This window comes from Thermobia domestica, chromosome 9 (genome assembly GCF_964235325.1).
Source record: "Thermobia domestica chromosome 9, izTheDome1.hap1.1, whole genome shotgun sequence".
NCBI classification, from domain to species: domain Eukaryota; kingdom Metazoa; phylum Arthropoda; class Insecta; order Zygentoma; family Lepismatidae; genus Thermobia; species Thermobia domestica.
In genome coordinates this window covers 200,523,741-200,542,778 of record NC_137462.1, presented here as the reverse complement: position 1 = coordinate 200,542,778, position 19,038 = coordinate 200,523,741, and the positions used below count along the sequence as shown (strand labels likewise).

Here is a 19,038-nt window from a genome sequence, read left to right as displayed (position 1 = left end):
GGAATTGTGATGTGCTACACCTCGTATGTTCACTCAGTTTCAACTTAGCACTAGAATTTTTCTACCTATAAGGGCGGATGGGTCATCTTGACCCACGATCAAATTGACCCGAAGGTCCTCGAAGGAGGAAACATGAATAACGTGAAAGTAGTTTTTCGTACATATTTAACATTTTGTTGGAAACACAACTAAAAATAAAGTCAAAGTTAAAAAAAAAAAAAAAAGATTGGATTGAGATGACCCTTTGGTCCTTGTTCAGGGTTCAAAATTTAAAGTCTCTAGGTTGTTGGCGACTAGAAATTTAGAGCTGGCGACCAGTGTTCAATAGGAATGGTTTATGCCTAGACTCACAGGGTTGCGCAGTTTGTTTCGCACGAAAATAATTGTCACGTAGTGAGAGAAAACATGGAATGTGAAGTCTTCACAACGTTGTAATTCGCCCTTCCTTTCACACACTCAATCGGAATGGTTTGCCTCCTGGCGCGTCACCGCGAGAGATCGTTTTCCCCGCTGTTTGAAGCTAGAACAGCTGGGGGACAGCCCAGTGCCTAGAATAGATAACTGGGTTTCAAATTTTATGCCCTAATGCAATCTCTTTGTCAGACCAAGGACCATGGGAGGGGGACCTGTCATAATTTGTACGTGAGAGATACTGGCGACCATCATTTTTGTATTGGCGAGTGAGTCTGACTTTGAAATTTTGCGCCCTGTTGTCTCTTATGCTATTGTCATTTTCTCTCTCTCTCTCTCTCTGTAATAATGCACGAAATTTTCACTTCACAAAAAAATCAAAGCTCTGTTCACTCATATCTTCAACCCGTTATGTAGATTCTTACAAAAAATATAGTAGTACGAAAAAAAGCACAATCTTATCAAAAAAGAGCTGAGTTTGAATGATTTATGTGTGTTATCTAGTTAGGATATTTTTTTCCTTCACTGCTATTAAATTTTTCATAATCACTTATGAATCTTTGTAAATAGTGAATTGAAACTAAATTGTCCACAATAATGTAAATGGATTGTGTGTGCTAGATTTGACTTTAAAACTTGTTTTGAGAACACACAAAATTTAAATTTGAGCATATTACAAATGTGATTTGACGCGAAATAACTGTGTAGTAATAGCACTTAAGTCATGTAAGAAAGATATGGTAAAGATTGAAGTGTTTTCTTTCATAAGACTTTCATTTTCTTAAATGTGGGAAACTAGGTCATATCTACGTACTATAAATTTTTCTATATTTTTGGAAACTAATAGGAAGTTTTTAATTATGTATACGACAAACGCCATGAGATATTTATTATTTTTCCACACGGGCCAGTTAGTTTATATATATTAGTATGGCGCTAAATACGTTGTACAACTGTTAGGTGTTACACTACCGAAAACGTGAGAAAATTAACTTTAAGGATCAGGGTTGGCTGGTTTAAACCAAGGTGGTTTAAACCATGGTTTAAACCAAGGTTTAAACCAGCTGGTTTTTTCAAAGAAACCAACTGGTTTAAACCAAAATACAAAAAATGTCCGTATAAGTATAAGTGTTTGTAAAATCTTGATGAACACACATTTGTGGGTTATCACGTTTCACTCCCGTATATTATTTGTATTATATTCAGACCTAAATTCTCCATTCATTACTCAAAAAGATTATACTACAAAAGCAACTTCTTTTTACAAGTTTATTTTGTGATTTTTTTGTAGTTGTTATTATTGTTATGTAATTGCAATCGAAGAAAAATTCTAAATATTGTTTCGTTTCAATGTTTACTATTGATAAAATACATCGAAAATGCCGTACTGTGTGTGTGTGTGGGGGGGGTCATATAGACCCCACGAGAGGCATTTAGTGAAATAAGTATTTTTGGTATCTATTTATGTATAAATGAGTTTGAGCCAAAGCGGACTCAAATAATTCGTATCTTTATTCATTTTTCTTATTGATATGCAGATTAAGTCGGTGTATTTCTTTAATTTGGACCAATAAAAATCGTTGTTTACTAACTTGAACTAAATTAGTTCTTCTGTATTCCGTAGTACTTTGAAATTGTTCATATGTAATTCTGTGTAATGGTTTCACTTGTGCAACTGTTTATCTTTTTGTCCTTCTGAAATGACTCTTGACAGTTATATTAAGAAGTATGTAAAGATCAGCATAACGTATTTTTTGTCAGGATTCCTTCGTGAGTGAGTCGGCAGACGTATCGCATTTGTGGCCAATTAGTCCTGGTTCTGAGTTCAAATGGAGGACAATTTCTCTCGGATGTAACTCGAGAAGCGGTTTTTATTCCGCTTTAAGCTTATGTGACCCCTTCCAGCATAACCCGGTTGTTGCATAACAACATCAAGGCGAAACAAACTTATTTCTGTCCATATATGATATGAATATATAGAGCAAATCATTTAAACCATAAGAACCTGGTTTAAACCAAAAAAACCTGGTTTAAACCAAAAAAACCGGTTTTTTTTGGTTTTTTAAATAAAAACCATGGTTTTTGCCAACCCTGTTAAGGATCCATGGCTGTAGTACTATGGGACCAATTGTGGTCGGGTCATAGCGTCACATAGGAACTAGTATGTGTCCTATCCAAATATCCACGTTTCAGAATCGTGCGGCATTTGCGCATCAATTTTTGTAGAGGCAGTTGATTAGTACTTAAATCCGAAATGCCTCTCTAAGCTTTAATGTGCAAATGCCGCACGATTCTGAAACATGGATATTTGGATAAGGTACACACTAGTTCCTAAGTGATGTTATGCAGGGCTCCCAGCTGTCCTATTTTCCTATTTTTTCCCAATTTTTTTGAAATGTGTGTATATTTGTCCTATATTTTAATCTTGTCCTATATTTTTAGTGATTGCATTACTAAAAATACAAGCCAAAGACAGTTCCAGTAATGATTTAAGTTGCTATATATTAGCAATATGTCATAGCATTTTTTAAGGGACAAGTCACTAATCCTCACTTTTTTTTTTAATTTGCTCTTTATCCTTTTTTTTTTTTTTTTTTTTTTTTTTTTTTTTTTTTTTTGTCTGTTTCCTAAGTGCTTATTCTTCCTCAATGAAGCTTAGCTGAGGAACCTTACCGTGCTCCAGTCTCTTGTAACGCAAGCTGTGTTAGCATTTTCTTTCAGCAGTGTGTGCAGCAGTATTGGTTCGGCATTGAGGTATGTTGGTATTCACCAACATATCCCAACGTCTTCCAATATTGCTGTACATAATATGCAAGGTCCACACGCGTCCTGGAAAACCTGGAAATAAAAGTGTTTCGTAAAAACGTCCTGAAAACGTCATGGAATGCAGAAAAATGGTGAAAATCCTGGAAATGTCCTGGAAATTATTTATGAATTGGAAATGTCCTGAAATTTATGTTGTATAACAGTTGTTAGAAATGTGTATATATAATTTGCAGGGCTATGAAGAATAAAATGCTGTTATATTATTTATTTTAGAGGGAAATACATTGATCAAATAATTCAATATTTAATTAGATTCAAGTATTTCATTACACAGCTATTATTTTTTATAATAAATATTGCTTTGTTTAGTAACTTTTTTTTTTGTTCAAGTTATTTAGATAGCAAAGCTAATGAATATCAAATCATTCCAGTTATTTATATATCAAATCATTTATTTCAATCTTTTTTTTTTTCCAAAACAATAGCAGGTCTACTAAAGTAAGACTATCCATGGCTTTGGATTGATTATTTTAACAAAAGAAACACTGATCAAAGCTTAAAACACACTTTATTTTAAATTATAATAACTGTTTCGGATATCTAACATATCCTTCTTCAATATCGAAAATAAATGAAAATAAAGGTCTACTAAGTTTAAAAAGTAAAATGTTGTATATGCTCTTACTCTGTATTAATCTAAATCGTGTTTCCAGTTGCTCACTGGAGTGAAGGGTGGCCTTTTCTTACAATACATTTATTTATTTATTTATTTTATTTTATTTTATTATTATTATTTTTTTTTTTTTTCGCTTCAGAGCACAATGTTCTATTGTATAAACCAAATTGTCCTATATTTTTTCAATGTCCTGCTGGGAGGGCTGTGTTATGACCCGACCACGATCGGTCCCATAGTAGTGGAGCCATGAGTCCTTAAAGTTAATTTTCTTACGTTTTCGGCACTGTTCAACACCTAAATGATGCACTTTTCGCCCTATGTTTATTGGAACTTTTTCTTTATTTTGCTCTCAGGAATCATCCCTCTGCTTTTGTACAACGAATTTAGCGCCATATTTTGTATATATATATAAATGTTTTCTTATTAATATCCATTATGTTGTGCTTTTTTTCTTCTAGTTGCTTTTTTTTTTTCCTTAACAGGCACAATGTTGCGAAAGAACTTCACTGATTTGTCTCGTTCTGGGAAGAAACGGAGGCTGGAAAAAATAAACTCAATTGATTTCCCTCTTTCTTGTACGACGCAAAATATTGAAAGTGTTGCCTCCAATCTACAACAGAATATTCTGGAACCTGCAGAATTTCATAACCAGCCTTCAACTTTAATCCGTCATTCACAGACAGATAACTTTGAAGCACTTTTGCCTTCTATTACGAATGATTCATTTCCCGAATCCTACCACCATGATTTGTGTGATATCAGTTCTCTCTGCCAGTCTGATTCATCTCACTCAGAGAAATCCAAAGATAGTGATTCTGATTCTCAATACAATGATTTCGTTGTGAATAATGAATCTACATTTATGAAAGAAAAGCTGATTGAATGGGCAATTCAATACAAAATACATCAAGTGGCACTTACAACTCTTCTCTGTATACTGAAAGCACACAAATGCTTTACTGCCTTGCCTTCAGATGCCAGAACTCTATTATCCACTCCCAGAAGTGTTGCTATTCATGCGATTGAACCGGGTAATTACTGCCATATCGGTTTATCTGTGTTTCTGGAAAAATTTTTAGAGAAAAAAACTGAAAATTATATTTCTCTCTTGGTTGGTATTGATGGGCTCCCATTATTCAGAAGCAGTAGAGGAGAATTTTGGTCCATTCTTGTGTCTGTTTCCAACACACCAACCTTAAAGTCAGTTGTGTTTCCTGTGGGAATATACTATGGAAAGGGCAAACCTCAAAGCTGCGCAGAGTTTCTTCACAAATTTATTGTGGAAATAGTACATTTAATTGAACATGGAATGTTAATTAGAGATAAACTAATAAAAGTTGTAATAAGTGGTTTTGTTTGTGATGCCCCAGCAAAATCATACATTTTGGGAACGAAAGGACATACAGGCTATTCTTCATGTACTCGGTGCAAGGAAGTGGGTGTCTGGTGTGATAATAGATTGGTATTTCCACACTTGAATGGTCGACCAAGAACACACGAAGGCTTCTTGCAACAAGAAGATGAGGACTTTCATCGTGCACTTTCCCCTTTGGTACAGATTCCAGGCTTAGATTTCATTAAGAGTTTCCCTTTAGATTACATGCATGTTGTATGTCTCGGCGTAATGCGAACGTTACTTTTTAATTGGGTTTTCGGTGCTGCTCCACAGAAATTCCCAGCAAGAATTCAAAATGCAATCTCATCATCGCTTATATCAGTTTCAAAGAATATCCCATGCGAATTCAGCAGAAAACCTAGAAGTTTAAGTGAATTGAAAAACTGGAAGGCAACGGAATACAGGCTATTTTTGTTATACACTGGTCCTGTGATATTATCAAAAATACTACAATATGAATATTTGAACATTTATAAACACTTCTTAAGTCTTTCAATCTCAATGACTATATTATTAAGTCCTCAGTTGTGCTTTCGTTATCAACAATATGCCAAAGATCTTCTGATTCATTTTGTTAAAATGACGAAGCAAATTTATGGATCCAGACTTCTAACACACAATTTCCATGCTCTATTACACATTTCTGATGATGTTACAATCTTTGGGGCTTTGGACAATTGTAGTAGCTTTCGCTTTGAGAACTTTTTGCAGTTCTTTAAGAAACAGATTCGAAAGGGTGAGAAACCTTTATCACAGGTTGCTAAAAGACTTGGAGAAATTATCCATTCGGGTAAGTGGTATAATTCATCTTCACAAAATTTTCCAAAATTCACTGCTCCACATTCTCTTGGTCCCATAATAGAAGGATGCGATTCTGCTCTGCAGTTTAAACATGTTGCACTTGAGTCCTACAGAATAAGTACTTCCCCTCCAGATTCGTGTTGCCTTTCATCAGATGGAAGTATTGTTGTGGTAAAAAACATTGTTTATTCTAAAAATTCTGAATCTTTTGTTATATTATGTCAGAAATTTGAGGACAGAAAAGACTTTTTCAAAGATCCATTTTCTTCAAGATCCAGTTTTGGAATTTATAGTGTTAGTAGATTGTCAGACCATTTACTTGAGATACCCATTTCTCAAATCTCTCAGAAAATGATACTGATTTCTCATGGTTCCTCTCAGGTTGTATTTCCACTTATACATACATGTTAATGTATGTAAATCATAAGGCCACTTTATTTACAAAGTTATTTGCTCAGAAAAAAAAAAATATTTTTACTCTTCCCTTAGTACTTCTCTAAGATTTTGTTTATAATTTTCCTAGGTTTATTTCTTTTAACTTTTTCAAATTTTTTGTATGTATATTTTTTAGCGTACATATTCCTTTAATTGTAATGGTCTTGCAAGATGTTTGTCATAACCAATTTCTCACGTCACGTCTTGCTGGGTAATAGATTTCTCACATGTATTTTTCGTTCATTATAGCATTTTTGTTACTTTTACGAATTTTAACGAGTGCAAAATGAAAATCAAATCTTTTATTGGGTGTGTGAAACTTTAATTTGTAATCTGCATATACAAGTGTATTAAAAATAAATTTCAGTAATAGTTTTTCCTTTTTTCTGGGCTTATTTATTTAAAGGAAGATGACTTTCAAGAATTATGCTCTTGTAAAATTTATTGAAGAGGATGATGCACTTGGAATCATAGCAGGCCTGTGGATACACGAGAGTGGCACATCTTGTAAATACCCGAATGTTCGTTCCAATGATAGCTTGTATAAGCTTCTAAAGAAATTATCTCCTCCAGAGGATGATTGGGCTCCATGCGCAATTAAAATTCTAAAGGAGTATGGTAAGCCACCTTTGCCATTTTTTCAAGACATTTATTTAATCTTGTAAATTTATATCTGTGAATCTTCCAGATGTTATTTCTAAATCGCTGCGTTATCCTAAACATGACATTTAAGAAAATTGTGACATATCAAAACTAAAACTTGGCTTAATTATTTTACATTGACTGTGCGTTTTACATTTCCAATAACTAATATCGAATGTGAGGAAAGAAACTTTAAATCATCGTTGAGCAAGGAATTTATTTCGTTTCACTCTAATTCTACATTGAATACTAATGTGAATTCATAGAGTATTTCAGCAGAAGCCTTTGTGTTTTCGTACTTTACAAATAGCGTCTCTCTCTCTCTTCATTCATCAGATACATTGGAGAAAGCAAGGCAGCATTTGAGTAAAGCAGAAGAGACCTCTCATCTTGAATCAGATGAGGAGGAATACAGTAGACTCAGAAAGAGAAAGTTAAAAAAAGTGATTTTACCTGGGGAAAGTTCTACTGATGATCATGAGGGATTCTTGATGCGAGAATCAGTAAATGTAAGGAAAATAGATATTCCCTATCCAACTCCACCAAACTCTTCTAGCACAGCAGAGGAAGCACGTGCCTGTAACTTTCCTCACTCTGGTGATGCAGACCAAGTATCTGCTTCAAGTGGTACACCTCCAAACTGCTTCACATCCTCAGAGAGAAGTAAGAGTGACCGTTCATCTTCAATATGTGAAGGTTAGTTCAAAGTTTTATTTATTTGTTTGTTTATTTTTTGAAGCGTCAAGCTTTTTCTAAAAGTACGTAAAGCTCGCGGTTCTCATGTATTCCGTAAATACAATGGGCTAGTTATATTTAAGCTGCTCATACTTAAAGGCTAATTAATTATGTTTTTCATCCCATTTAATTATCCTGTCAAGCTGTGCTTACGTATATTTCATCAAGTTATCTTGATGTAGCTTGGCTCAAACAATGGAGCACAATGGTTTAAAAAAAAACGTCTTACAAATGAAATGAATGTCTTTAATATGAAATGTCTTACAAATTAGAAAGTATGTCTTCGTATATATTTTATTACGCTCTTGTAAGTTTTAAACCAATAGACACGAAGCACTAAAATTTTGCACCCTTAAAATATCGGCAAGGAACGGAATTTGACATTGTAGCTAATACCACCAGACTAACAGTGTTACCAACCCAACATAAAGTTACATTTTTGATGTGGCACTACGTCAGCTTATTATAAATTTCAAATTTACACACAAAATGAAAACATTCAATTCTGTATTTTTTGTTCAGTGTTGCAAACTAAGGATGCTACGATGTCACAATAAATCCGAAAACATCCCAATTTTGGTGGTCTGTAGAACCGTAACAATGGAAGTGAAATGGGTGGGGCAGTGCACATCGGAAGTTCGTTAATGTAGAATTCTATGATCAGGATATGACGTCTTTCGAATAAACAAAAACAGTTAAAAGGAATTAAAAATTTGATCATTTTCTAAGGGCTTTATTTCGAAAAAGTGTTGAGATAAGTATCGTTGATTATTTTTAAAATATGTAACTATCATAATGCCGTTTACAGCAATTTGATATATTAAACCGTTCCGGAGATATATGATTGTTGTTAAATTTGACGATACATCTTAAAATGACGTAGTTGCAAGAGTTTTAAAATGAACGTTGCTTTTCTTAGTTTCTTTGACACTTAACCAATAGTTTTTGGCAGCTGTTACTAATACAGGTTCTTGCGATTTCATGATTTTTAGCAGTATTGTCAACTTTATTTATTATATTTCCCGAACGATTAGAAATATACAATTGCTGTAAACGGCATTATGATCTTCAGATACTTTTGGAAAGAATCTACGTAATTAGATGTGATACTTATCTCAGCACTTGTTCGAAATAAAGCCCTTTTAAAGAAGTCAAATATTTAATTCCGTGTAACTTTGTTTCTGTTCATTAGAAATGCGCCATATCTTGATCGCAGTATTCTACAGTAACGTACTTCTGACATGCATTGTCCCATCCGTTTCACTTGCGTTGTTACTGTTGTGGGGACCTCCAAGGTGTTTTTTTTTGTGACACTGTAGCGTCCTTAGTTTGCAACACTGAACAATAAGTACGGTATTTTGTGTTTTTATTGTGTATATGGGTTTGAAAATTGTAATTACCTGAGGTAGTGCTATTTGAAAAAAAAAAAAGTTTATGTTGGGTTGGTAACACTTAGTCTGGTGGTATTAGCTAGTATGTCAAATTGTCACCCTGCCGGTAATTTAAGGGTGCAAAATTTCAGCGCTTCTTGTCTATTAGTTTAAAAGTTACAAGAGCCTAACAAGAAATGAACCACCCTATATCTACCTATCTATAGGGAGTACAAATTAGTTCAGTTACAAAAGATGTCTCTGGCTGTTTCATAGTGACAGTTTCTTTCGGTGGTTTCAGAGGTTAGACATCTGTCAATACTTTTCAGGTTATAATGCTTTGTTTCATGCAAAACCCCGATTGTCACTGTGTTGAATATGGGAACTTCTGTGTTAACTGAGCAGCATTTGCGGGAGGTGTTAAGTTTTCTGCTTTAATTGAAAGAAAAGTGCAGCTGAAGCGCATCGAATGCTTGTAGATCTTTATGGTAACAATTGTCCAACTGATAAATCATGTAGGGATTGGTTTCGACGTTTCAAGAATGGTGATCTCATCGTTGAAGACAAGCCTCACTTTGGACAGCCATGACAAGGCGAAGACAAATAATTAGAGGGATTACTCGATGAAGATCCGAGTCAAACGCAAGAGGAACTTGCAGAATCATTAGGGGTTACACAACAAGTAGTTTCCGTATAACAGAAATCCATGGGAATGATTCAAAAGCAAGGCAGTTGAGTGCCTTATGAACTGAAACCGAGAGACGTTGAAAGGCGATTTTTCACTTGTGATTCAAAGACAATAAAAAAAGGGTTTTTACATCGGATTGTTACTGGGGATTTTATATCGCATGTCAATCGCTGCCGTTGACCTCAACATCAATGCCAAAGCCAAATATTCATGGTTCGAAGGTAATGCTGTCTATCTGGTGAGACTAAAAGATGTTGTCTACTATGAGCTGCTGCAACCTGCGATTTCATTACGGGTGATTGGTATAGGCTACAATTGATTCGTTTGAGCTACGCATTACGAGAAAAACGGCCGGAATACGAGCAAAGACATGCACAAGTTATTCTTCTGCATGATAATGCTAGGTCTCATGTCGCAAAAGTTGTGAAAACTTGGAATCCTTCAAGTGGGATATTTTACCGCACCCGCCGTATTCCCCAGACATTGCTCCTTCTGGTTACTGGTTGTTCCGACGGATGCAGCACGATTTGGCAGGTCACCGGTTTACTTCTTTCGCAGGAATCGAAAATTGGCTTCTAACTTGGATCCCTCAAAGAACGAGATTTTCTTTTTTTTTTTTTTTTTTTTTTTTTTAGATGGAAGGCGAGAATTGCCTGAGAGGTGGGAAAGGGTAGTAGCCAACAATGGACAATACTTTGATTAATCTGTTTATTCATTTTGTTTTGAAATAAATGTATTTTTGATCCCCCCCCCCAAAAAAAAGAAAAAAAAAACGAACTAATTTGTACTCCCAATATATATAATATATTGGGAAAATGTATGGTATATTCTTTGGTGATTGTTAGATTGTTTTTTCGTTCCCTAAATTTTATGTTCTGGTGAAAGCATTAAATTTTGATGTTCAAACGTTAAAAGGTATGGAATACCGTTAAATGTTCATGTATTGAACATGCACTTTTCAGTATGACAGGGTATGAAAAATTGTTGAAAGTCATTTTTCATGTATTGAACATGCCTTTGTCGTAACAATTTTGTATACCTAATACATTATTCTGTATTCTTCAGGATGTTGCAAGTTGACAAATTCTGTTGTTCAGCTGTTGGAAATGGTATCTGATCTCAATGAGAAGATAACAAGAATAGAAACAAAAATTGACTTCGGTCTTGGGGGAAAGTCTTCATCAGATGAAAACTGTGTTGAAGGATTTGCAGTACTATCAGGTCTCCCACTTACAACACATGCTAGTTTTAAAGAGTTCGATGCAAACATTGGGGACAATTCTAAATTTCAACGGAAATGTGTAAGTGACTTTTCAAATTGTTTAAACTTATTATTTTTTTTAAAAAAATGTTTGTGCATACTTACAACATTTAGATGTCTTTTGCTAGCTGTTTCTAACCCATCCAAATATAAGAAATTGTTTCATGGCATATTCGGCACGGGATGTACGCAAACCTGGCCCTATAAAGTGGAGGTGATCTATATATCTGCGGAAAGCTTAGGTCAAGGTTTGATCAAAACCAGTCACCAAAAATGGGGTAGTCTCACGCATTTCGTTAGGGGGCGCTACATAACTAATTTCGGTGAAAACCTATAATTGACATTTTGAAATATTTTGCAGTATCTCTGGATGTCTAGTTAAATAATGTTTTGATTGCTTATTATAGGTCGCCATTTCAAGGAATTTCGTGGATTTTCACCATTCTGTCCTGTAAAGGATACTATATAGAGCTTCTAATAACTTTCAGAATTTCGATTGTCTTTCATTGACTTTCAGTGGAAATCTGAAAGTTCCAGAAATTCTAGATAAGTTTTCAAATGTTATCATTTTGAAGAGAGCTTTTATTAAAACAATGAAAACTTGACGAGAACTTTCTGGAACTTCGAGATTTCCATTGAAAGTCAATGAAAATCCTCAATGTTGTTAGAACACTCTGTTGTATCTTTTCTAGAGCACAAAGGTGAAAAATCCAGGAGAGTCTGAAATAGTTACCTATAATGAGCAACCAAGACAATATTACGTGAGTCGACATTTATAGACTTTATAGCATTTCAGAAAATAAATTATGTTTTCACAGAAATTAGTTATGTAGCGCTCCCTAGCAGAATGCTCCCCATTTTTGGTGACTGATTTTGATCTAACTTTGACCTAAGTTTTCCGGAGATACATAGATTATCTCCACTTTATAGGTTCAGATTCGCGTACATCCTGTATAAGATTTACCATTGTTATTTTTTTTTTCTACTAAATAGCACCATTACATACTCCTCATTGTGAATATAAACAACTAAAAGTAGTACTGATGGCACGGTCCGTCAATCTTCTATTTCAGTGTTCTAACTTATTTAAAAAAAAAAAAAAAAAAATTCGTCGCTTTGCATGAGTAAAGTTGTGAATCTACGAAATACATTTTTTTCTGAAGTCATGGCAATTGTATTAATTTGAAAGGGATGTTTGTATGATACTTTTTATATTGCACTCTCACTATTTCATTGTAATAATAGAATATTGGGTGTCTATTTAACTTATTGTGCTCTGAAATTAAACTTCACTTTCTGCTCACTTTTATATTGATTGTCTGTTCGCTTCTATATTCATGTGTAAGACAAAAACCTGACATTTACAACAATGGTGCAGAATTCTAAATTGTCGTAAGAGTTCACATTTTGAAGTTATTAAATACGTTTCATCCGTATGCATGTTTTTCTCTATAAATTAAATTGTGTAAAAAGTTTTCAACAACTAAGAATGTATGTGTATATTGACTGTGTATATGTATAATTTTATCAAATTTGCAGAATTAAGACACATTCAAAAAGTCACACATTAAAGAATTATCTTCCTTAGCGATCATGGGAACTCGGATAGTATTACATTCCTCCACATGCTCTATGAAGTAAAAACAGTGGAGTTGGCTAAAAATGTAATGCATTTCCTAGGTTGGTTTCTTCAGCAAACAAACGAAAGTAACATTGAAAAAAAAAAAAAAAAAAAACTACCAATAACATTAATTGTTTAAACGTAGGATGTATTAATCTATCCAAATTGGATCCTAGTTTTCATCAGAAGCTTTGCTGATTTATTTTTGCCACCACATTTCACATCATATAAAAGATATGTAACCTTGGCAGATAACTTAATCACAAGAAATAATTTATGGTGATTATTTGCTCTAACATTAACTAAATATTGAAAAATATTATTTATATGCATGAAATTTTTTTCGCTGCCTTTAACACAGCACAATCGATACAATGTTACGTTACTTTCAGTTTCAAATGTTGGCGAGTGGTGGAAAAACTCCAAAACAACTAGCACAGAATATTCTTCGTCGTGTCGTGGTGGATGAAGTTGCTGAGCTATATAGCCTCACAGGAAAGTCGGGAATAAATTGTGTGAGGAAGCTGTCGTTTGTGGAGACACAAACCTACAAGTTTATTGTTGGTAAGATTTTTTGTGCATTTTTCTTTCAATCGTGATCGCATTGTCTTCAATGCTTGATAGTTTATAGGGTGTTTATTGGGAAAGGGCAATAATTAGGATGTGCTCAAGCATGTCCAGAACAAGAAGTCCATATAAACTTTGTTTCAGGGATATTACTATATGAATTTGGTACATGTGAACAAGGAAATGTGTACATTGGAGTTACGTTGAAACAGTTTCATTAATTTTATGTTCCCGCTGTTATTTACCAACACTGTACACCTGTTATTACAACCAACCATACAGTAGCCCAAGGGCGTTAGAACAGGTGCCTAGGTGGCCATTAGACTAGCCCAAAACATCCAATCCAACGACTAGTATTTTGCGTGAAGGCACTGGGTGATAGTCGAGTGAAAACGGTTCACCGTCCATTTGGTATCACATGATGCGTAGAAAGAATAATATCCTCCAAATACGGAGGGAAACTATTTTGCAAAAGATGAAAGTATGGTGCACTGTCAACACGGAAGTCCCATCTGGTAACTGTTCACATGAAGCATGTTGGTTTTTCGCGGACCATTGGTGCCAATTATGAGTAGTGTTAATCCTGTAATATTCTCCTCAGTCCTCTTTACATTAGTTACCATTCTCGTGTCTTATAGTATCACGGTACGCATTTCAACATAATTGCAGTGTACCCTTGTCACCATGCATTAAACTTCATGTAGTGATATATCTGAAACAAAGGTTTAAAACGTATATGTTTATGTAAACTTTATTGTTGTAGTCGACAAATCTGACCGCCTCTCAAATTGACCTTTCCTCCTGAAGCACCCTGTATATTGTTTCTTTTTGAGTAACAAATTGTTCTTTGATATAAAATATACTGTTTTGCAATAGAATGTAAGTTGAGTGTTTGTAGTAACACAGACCCCACCAAAAACAAAACAAACAGAAGAAAAGTGAGATGAGTACAGTTATGTTTAATTATTTCAATAAGTGAGGAATTTTTAATTTGGTAGGTTTTTTTTTTTTCTGGCGTTAGTAGAAGCCATAAAATTCTACTATATTTACTCAATTATACCGCTGAATTGTTTCAAATTTTATTACCTTAAAACAATGATTCTCATTATAAACAATAATTTTGAAAGGCATATGAAACATGTCCGTTGGTTCAATTCCAGATCACACAAAATATTTCCAATCCTCTCCCCACATTATTTAAACTTGTAAGACGAAAATATCATACACCGTATATGCTTTGTAATGACTTCACTTTTTCATTTACTTAAAAAAAAAAATCACTGACAATTGCTGCAAATGATAAAAATGTCAATTAGATTGAGAGGGGAGTCATTGGTGTGGTGAGTGACTCACTGCTGGGAATGACAAATTCAACAATCTTCAATACAGAGAGGCAGTGGGAGGGGGGGAAATCGGAGCATAAACTTCTCTGTACGCTGTATGCGAAATAGTTTTTCTTTATCTGTTCCGTATAAAAATTGCGTGAAGTATTTACTCTCGTAAATACAGCAAATATCATCTCACTACCAAGGTATCATTCAGACGGAAAAGGATTGCATACCAAAATTGTTGTTAGGGTTTCTCTTTCTCACTTTTGATGTTCTTATTTTAGGATTTAAGTTTACTAATGAATGTATAATTTCATATATATCAACATAGTCATATGTACAATTTTTTCTAGCATCTGCAAAGAAATTATATCCTGAGTGTTCGGAGGAGCAAATCAGGGAAGCGATAAGCGATTGGCTGCACCACGCCAAAACAAGGAGGTCACGAAGGTACGTATCATCTCTGACGTTTAGTTTTCATGTATTCGTAAGCCTTTATTTTAACATTTACATACAATTTTGCAGCAGTTTTCAAAATAAGAACGGTTAACAAGTGGTCTCCAAGCTTTAAATTCTCACTATGATCTACATCAGAAGTCGGCAGCAGGGCGGAGATTTTTGCATACTTCGGACCTAGCGGGCAAGGAGGTGCGGAACTGTGCATTTACCTTGAAATATGTGCGAGTAGCTAACGGAGTGTAAAATGTGTTTGCTCTCGTAGGTAATTTATAAGCAGTAAAAAAAAAAAAAAAAAAAAAAAAAAAAAAAAAAAAAAACTTTGACGTAGTCATTCTTTCAACTTTATTCTCTATAATTTATACGCACCTATTCTCAACGTGTATATTAACGCTCTCCAGCGGCGTTCTCATATCCAAAGGGGACACTAGAACAAAACTGGGCGATTCGGGGTGTTTGAGATTTCATAATCTTTAAAACTTTTTTCTTATTGTACGAAAACGATTATGTATTTTACAAACTATTAGAAATTTGTAGACTTTTTTAGTAAGTTATATATGACAGAAACAAACTTTTTCTTTTTTTTTAAAGGTTAATATCGACGTAAAAGAGAGGCACATTTCATTTTTTTTTTTTTTCGTCTTGTACAGTGTTCAATATAAATATCGCAACTCGACTACAGTCTTAAGATTTTATCTTATGCAACACATTTGAAATCAATGTTCTGCAGGTTGCTACATAATCAATCTAACCTTAAACTGACGCCTGATAGGCAGGTAACCAGCGAAATATTGATTTTAAATGCATAAAATAAAGTATTGTACTATTATAGAGTTGCGATATTTATGTGGAACACTGTACCACCTGATGATAAAAAAAAATTGACTCATTGATAGTAAAAGAAATGTTTCTTAAGAATCTTACTAGTATTGTCCCGTTACTAGTATTGTTTAAATTCAAAATGTACATTATGTTAGTTAAAAAAAAAAGTCAGGATTGCAACGCTCAGTTAGGAAGCAGGATAATCCGATGTCCCGTCATTGCACTATGCGATTTGCAGGCACCCAGACAGAGAATATGGATTTTGCCGATCGCTTATCTAGGATATAGGATGTTTTTTTCTTACACAAATTTGCCACGGTGTTTTTGCATATTTTGGGTTAAATTTTAAGCAGTACTTAGTCTTCCAGTGTCTCAGTATCTGACTTGAAATATGAATATCTAAATAAATTTATTAATAATGCCATTGTACTTGATAGCATTAAGATTTATAAACTTGTTTCACTGTGAGTCATATAAGTCAGGGGCGCACTGACAGGAAGTACGTCGGATCTGAACCCCCATAACGTTTAATTTGTATGAAAATGAATATAATTTCAAGGGCAGATACGTAACTTATTTGCATTTCGTACTCTAAACCATCCTGGACCACTCGCAGAGAGGAATACAGAGTGCACTGCTGTATATACTTCTGCCTATCTTGCATAATGTGGTAGAGATCAGCAGTTATATACAATTGATAATATGGAAAAGGCAACATTTTTTATTGGTTGTTCATGCCACAAAAATAAATCTTTTTCAGCTTGCTTGCTTCTCAGAATATTGTTTCTTACTTTCAACCCACTTCCCCCTAGCTTAGGTAACATAAAACTTCCATTTGTGCTAGATTTTTCTTCGTTATGCATTGCCTCACAGCTTTCGTCTTCATTTTGAACTTTTCAGAAGGCATTCGAAGTGTAGTGTTTCGATCATCCGTGAAGATTCACCTCAATTTCTCTACCAAATTCACTTCTCATAGTTCTTACTGCATCCAGTCTTCAGTTTATTTTCATCCTTCACTGTCCGTACGAATGAGCACGGGGTGAACAAGCGTGCTCATACATTTACTCCTGTTGTAATAACTCAGTTTTACGTGTACTTAAACCCACACTTTTCAATGTCATTCAAGGTCAGTGCATTTAATATCATTTACTCATGAGATATTCTACCCGTGTTTTCAACACACGTTTGCACAGGATTGCCACCTGTCGATAAAAGTCAGCCTCGTTTTCAAATTGCTATTTTAAATACTCTTACTGGAATTGATTCAATACCCTAAGAAATCTTATTTCAGAGATGCTGATGGTGGTGATTTATTGAGCTTAAATGATAGTCTTTAGCTTTGTTTCTGGAGAAAATGGTATGGCATGTATAATTTGGATGGAGCATATTTAAATTCTTAATCTCAAACTATGCTAAGAATATTACTGTGATTTAGTTTAAATAGATTGATTTAGTGTCTGCACTTACTGTATTACTTTTAAAACTTCTCTTTACAGGATGCAGAGGACTGAGGCCAAGGAATTATTGGAGAAAGTAAATTAAAAGAAAGAAAAGAAAAACTACAACCATCTTGTAGATTACTTTTTATATTTAATAACAAATAAATGTATATATATATATAATCTGTTGTTATCAATGTTGTAATACCTACTATTTCCATAAAATTACAGCGGAGTTGCACCAAGTTATGGGTAATAGAATATATAAACATTTTTGCAGTTGGATTTTTTTAAACTCTAATTTAACTTGTGATTGAGTTGAGGCCACTTTGCTTTATCATGCATATATTTAAAATCTGAAATAGGTCCATGATGGCTTTTGATAAAATCATACTATGTAAAAGCTATGTTGACAAACCAAGCACTGTATTAAAAGAAAAAAAAATACAAACTACAACTGTTTATAAGTTCAGAACCTAATTATTCAGGCAAGTATGAGTTTTTTCTTTCTTAATATTTTCAGTATCATATATAGGGCTCGGAAGTTAAAGACAGTTTTTCCCAAGTGCCCGAAGGTAAGGAACACCATAATATATATTCATTTTGGGTCATTTTAGGCTAGGAAATGCTTAGTTTTAAGTCATATTTGGCTTATTGGTCCCCATTACCCTTTAAGTCTTAACAGCTGGTTTTGGTACTTGACCTTTTTTCAACTACAGTTTTGCTGCCCATTCTCAATTAGAAACTCTTAAACATAGTTTTCTGTAATAATCTCTGATTAATCTCTGACAATAGGAACCCTTGAATGACTGAAGCAGGTATAGTAGGTATGACCAGACAGTAGATTCTTGCGAGGATTGCCCTCCAAGTAGTTCAAAATGAACAGCAGAAACAGGGCGATGAAAATGCAAATTTGCATTTTTTTTTCTGTTCAACATATCACCAGAATTATTTATTATTTAAATATTATACACATTAAGTGTATCATTATTGATTTTATCACATTTTAAGTATTTTTTCCAAATTTTAGGTCATTTTCTTAATATGTTTAGGCTTTTTAAATATATTTTTAGGTAAGGTCTTCAACTTCCAGGCCCTAATGGCACGATACTCAATATGCTGCATAGCAAAATGAAAAGTCTATAATAATATATGTGTAGGAAGAAAGAAAAATATTGTCTAAATGCTCGTGACAGTGGTTTGTTAATATATACGCTACTGATAAACAAAGTTTCGTCAGAGTACCATATTGTCTCGTCTTCAGGTGACGAGAATATGCTGTTGCTGCCTTTTGAGGGGGGGATTGGAATCTAGAACTTTGAGATTACTGGCCTGTAACGTTAATGGTGCGGTAGAGTAGTGCACGAGTCAGTAATTTTGGGTAAGTATATAATTGCTTTTTCGTTACATGTAACTCTAAGTTACTTTTCAAGAAGACGTTTACAATGTTGTATTTGAACTGCGTAAGGCACCAAATATATAAACTCCTTTTTTTTCGTTGCATCTCTAATATGCTTTTACATCACCTCTACACTACGAGGAAATCACCTGTGTCCTACATGAAAATCATCTGGGTACTGAATGTAAATCACCTCTGTCCTACATGAAAATCCTCTGGGTACTG

At 34.2% G+C, this 19,038-nt stretch overlaps 1 protein-coding gene across 5 annotated transcripts in view; it reads left to right on the top strand.

Moving 5' to 3' along the window:
- LOC145660531 (uncharacterized) overlaps window positions 1–17,609 on the top strand; it is a 39,472-nt gene extending 21,863 nt beyond the window's left edge. For all 5 annotated transcript variants that reach the window (XM_081725714.1, XM_081725710.1, XM_081725715.1 and 2 more), the window contains exons 2-7: window positions 6,892–7,103; window positions 7,464–7,823; window positions 10,986–11,221; window positions 13,195–13,366; window positions 15,051–15,147; window positions 17,472–17,609. In XM_081725714.1, the coding sequence (XP_081581840.1) occupies window positions 6,896–7,103; window positions 7,464–7,823; window positions 10,986–11,221; window positions 13,195–13,366; window positions 15,051–15,147; window positions 17,472–17,517 (1,119 nt within the window). In that variant the 5' untranslated portion in view covers window positions 6,892–6,895 and the 3' untranslated portion in view covers window positions 17,518–17,609. The remainder of the gene's footprint in view (window positions 1–6,891; window positions 7,104–7,463; window positions 7,824–10,985; window positions 11,222–13,194; window positions 13,367–15,050; window positions 15,148–17,471) is intronic.
- Window positions 17,610–19,038: the final 1,429 nt, after the last annotated feature.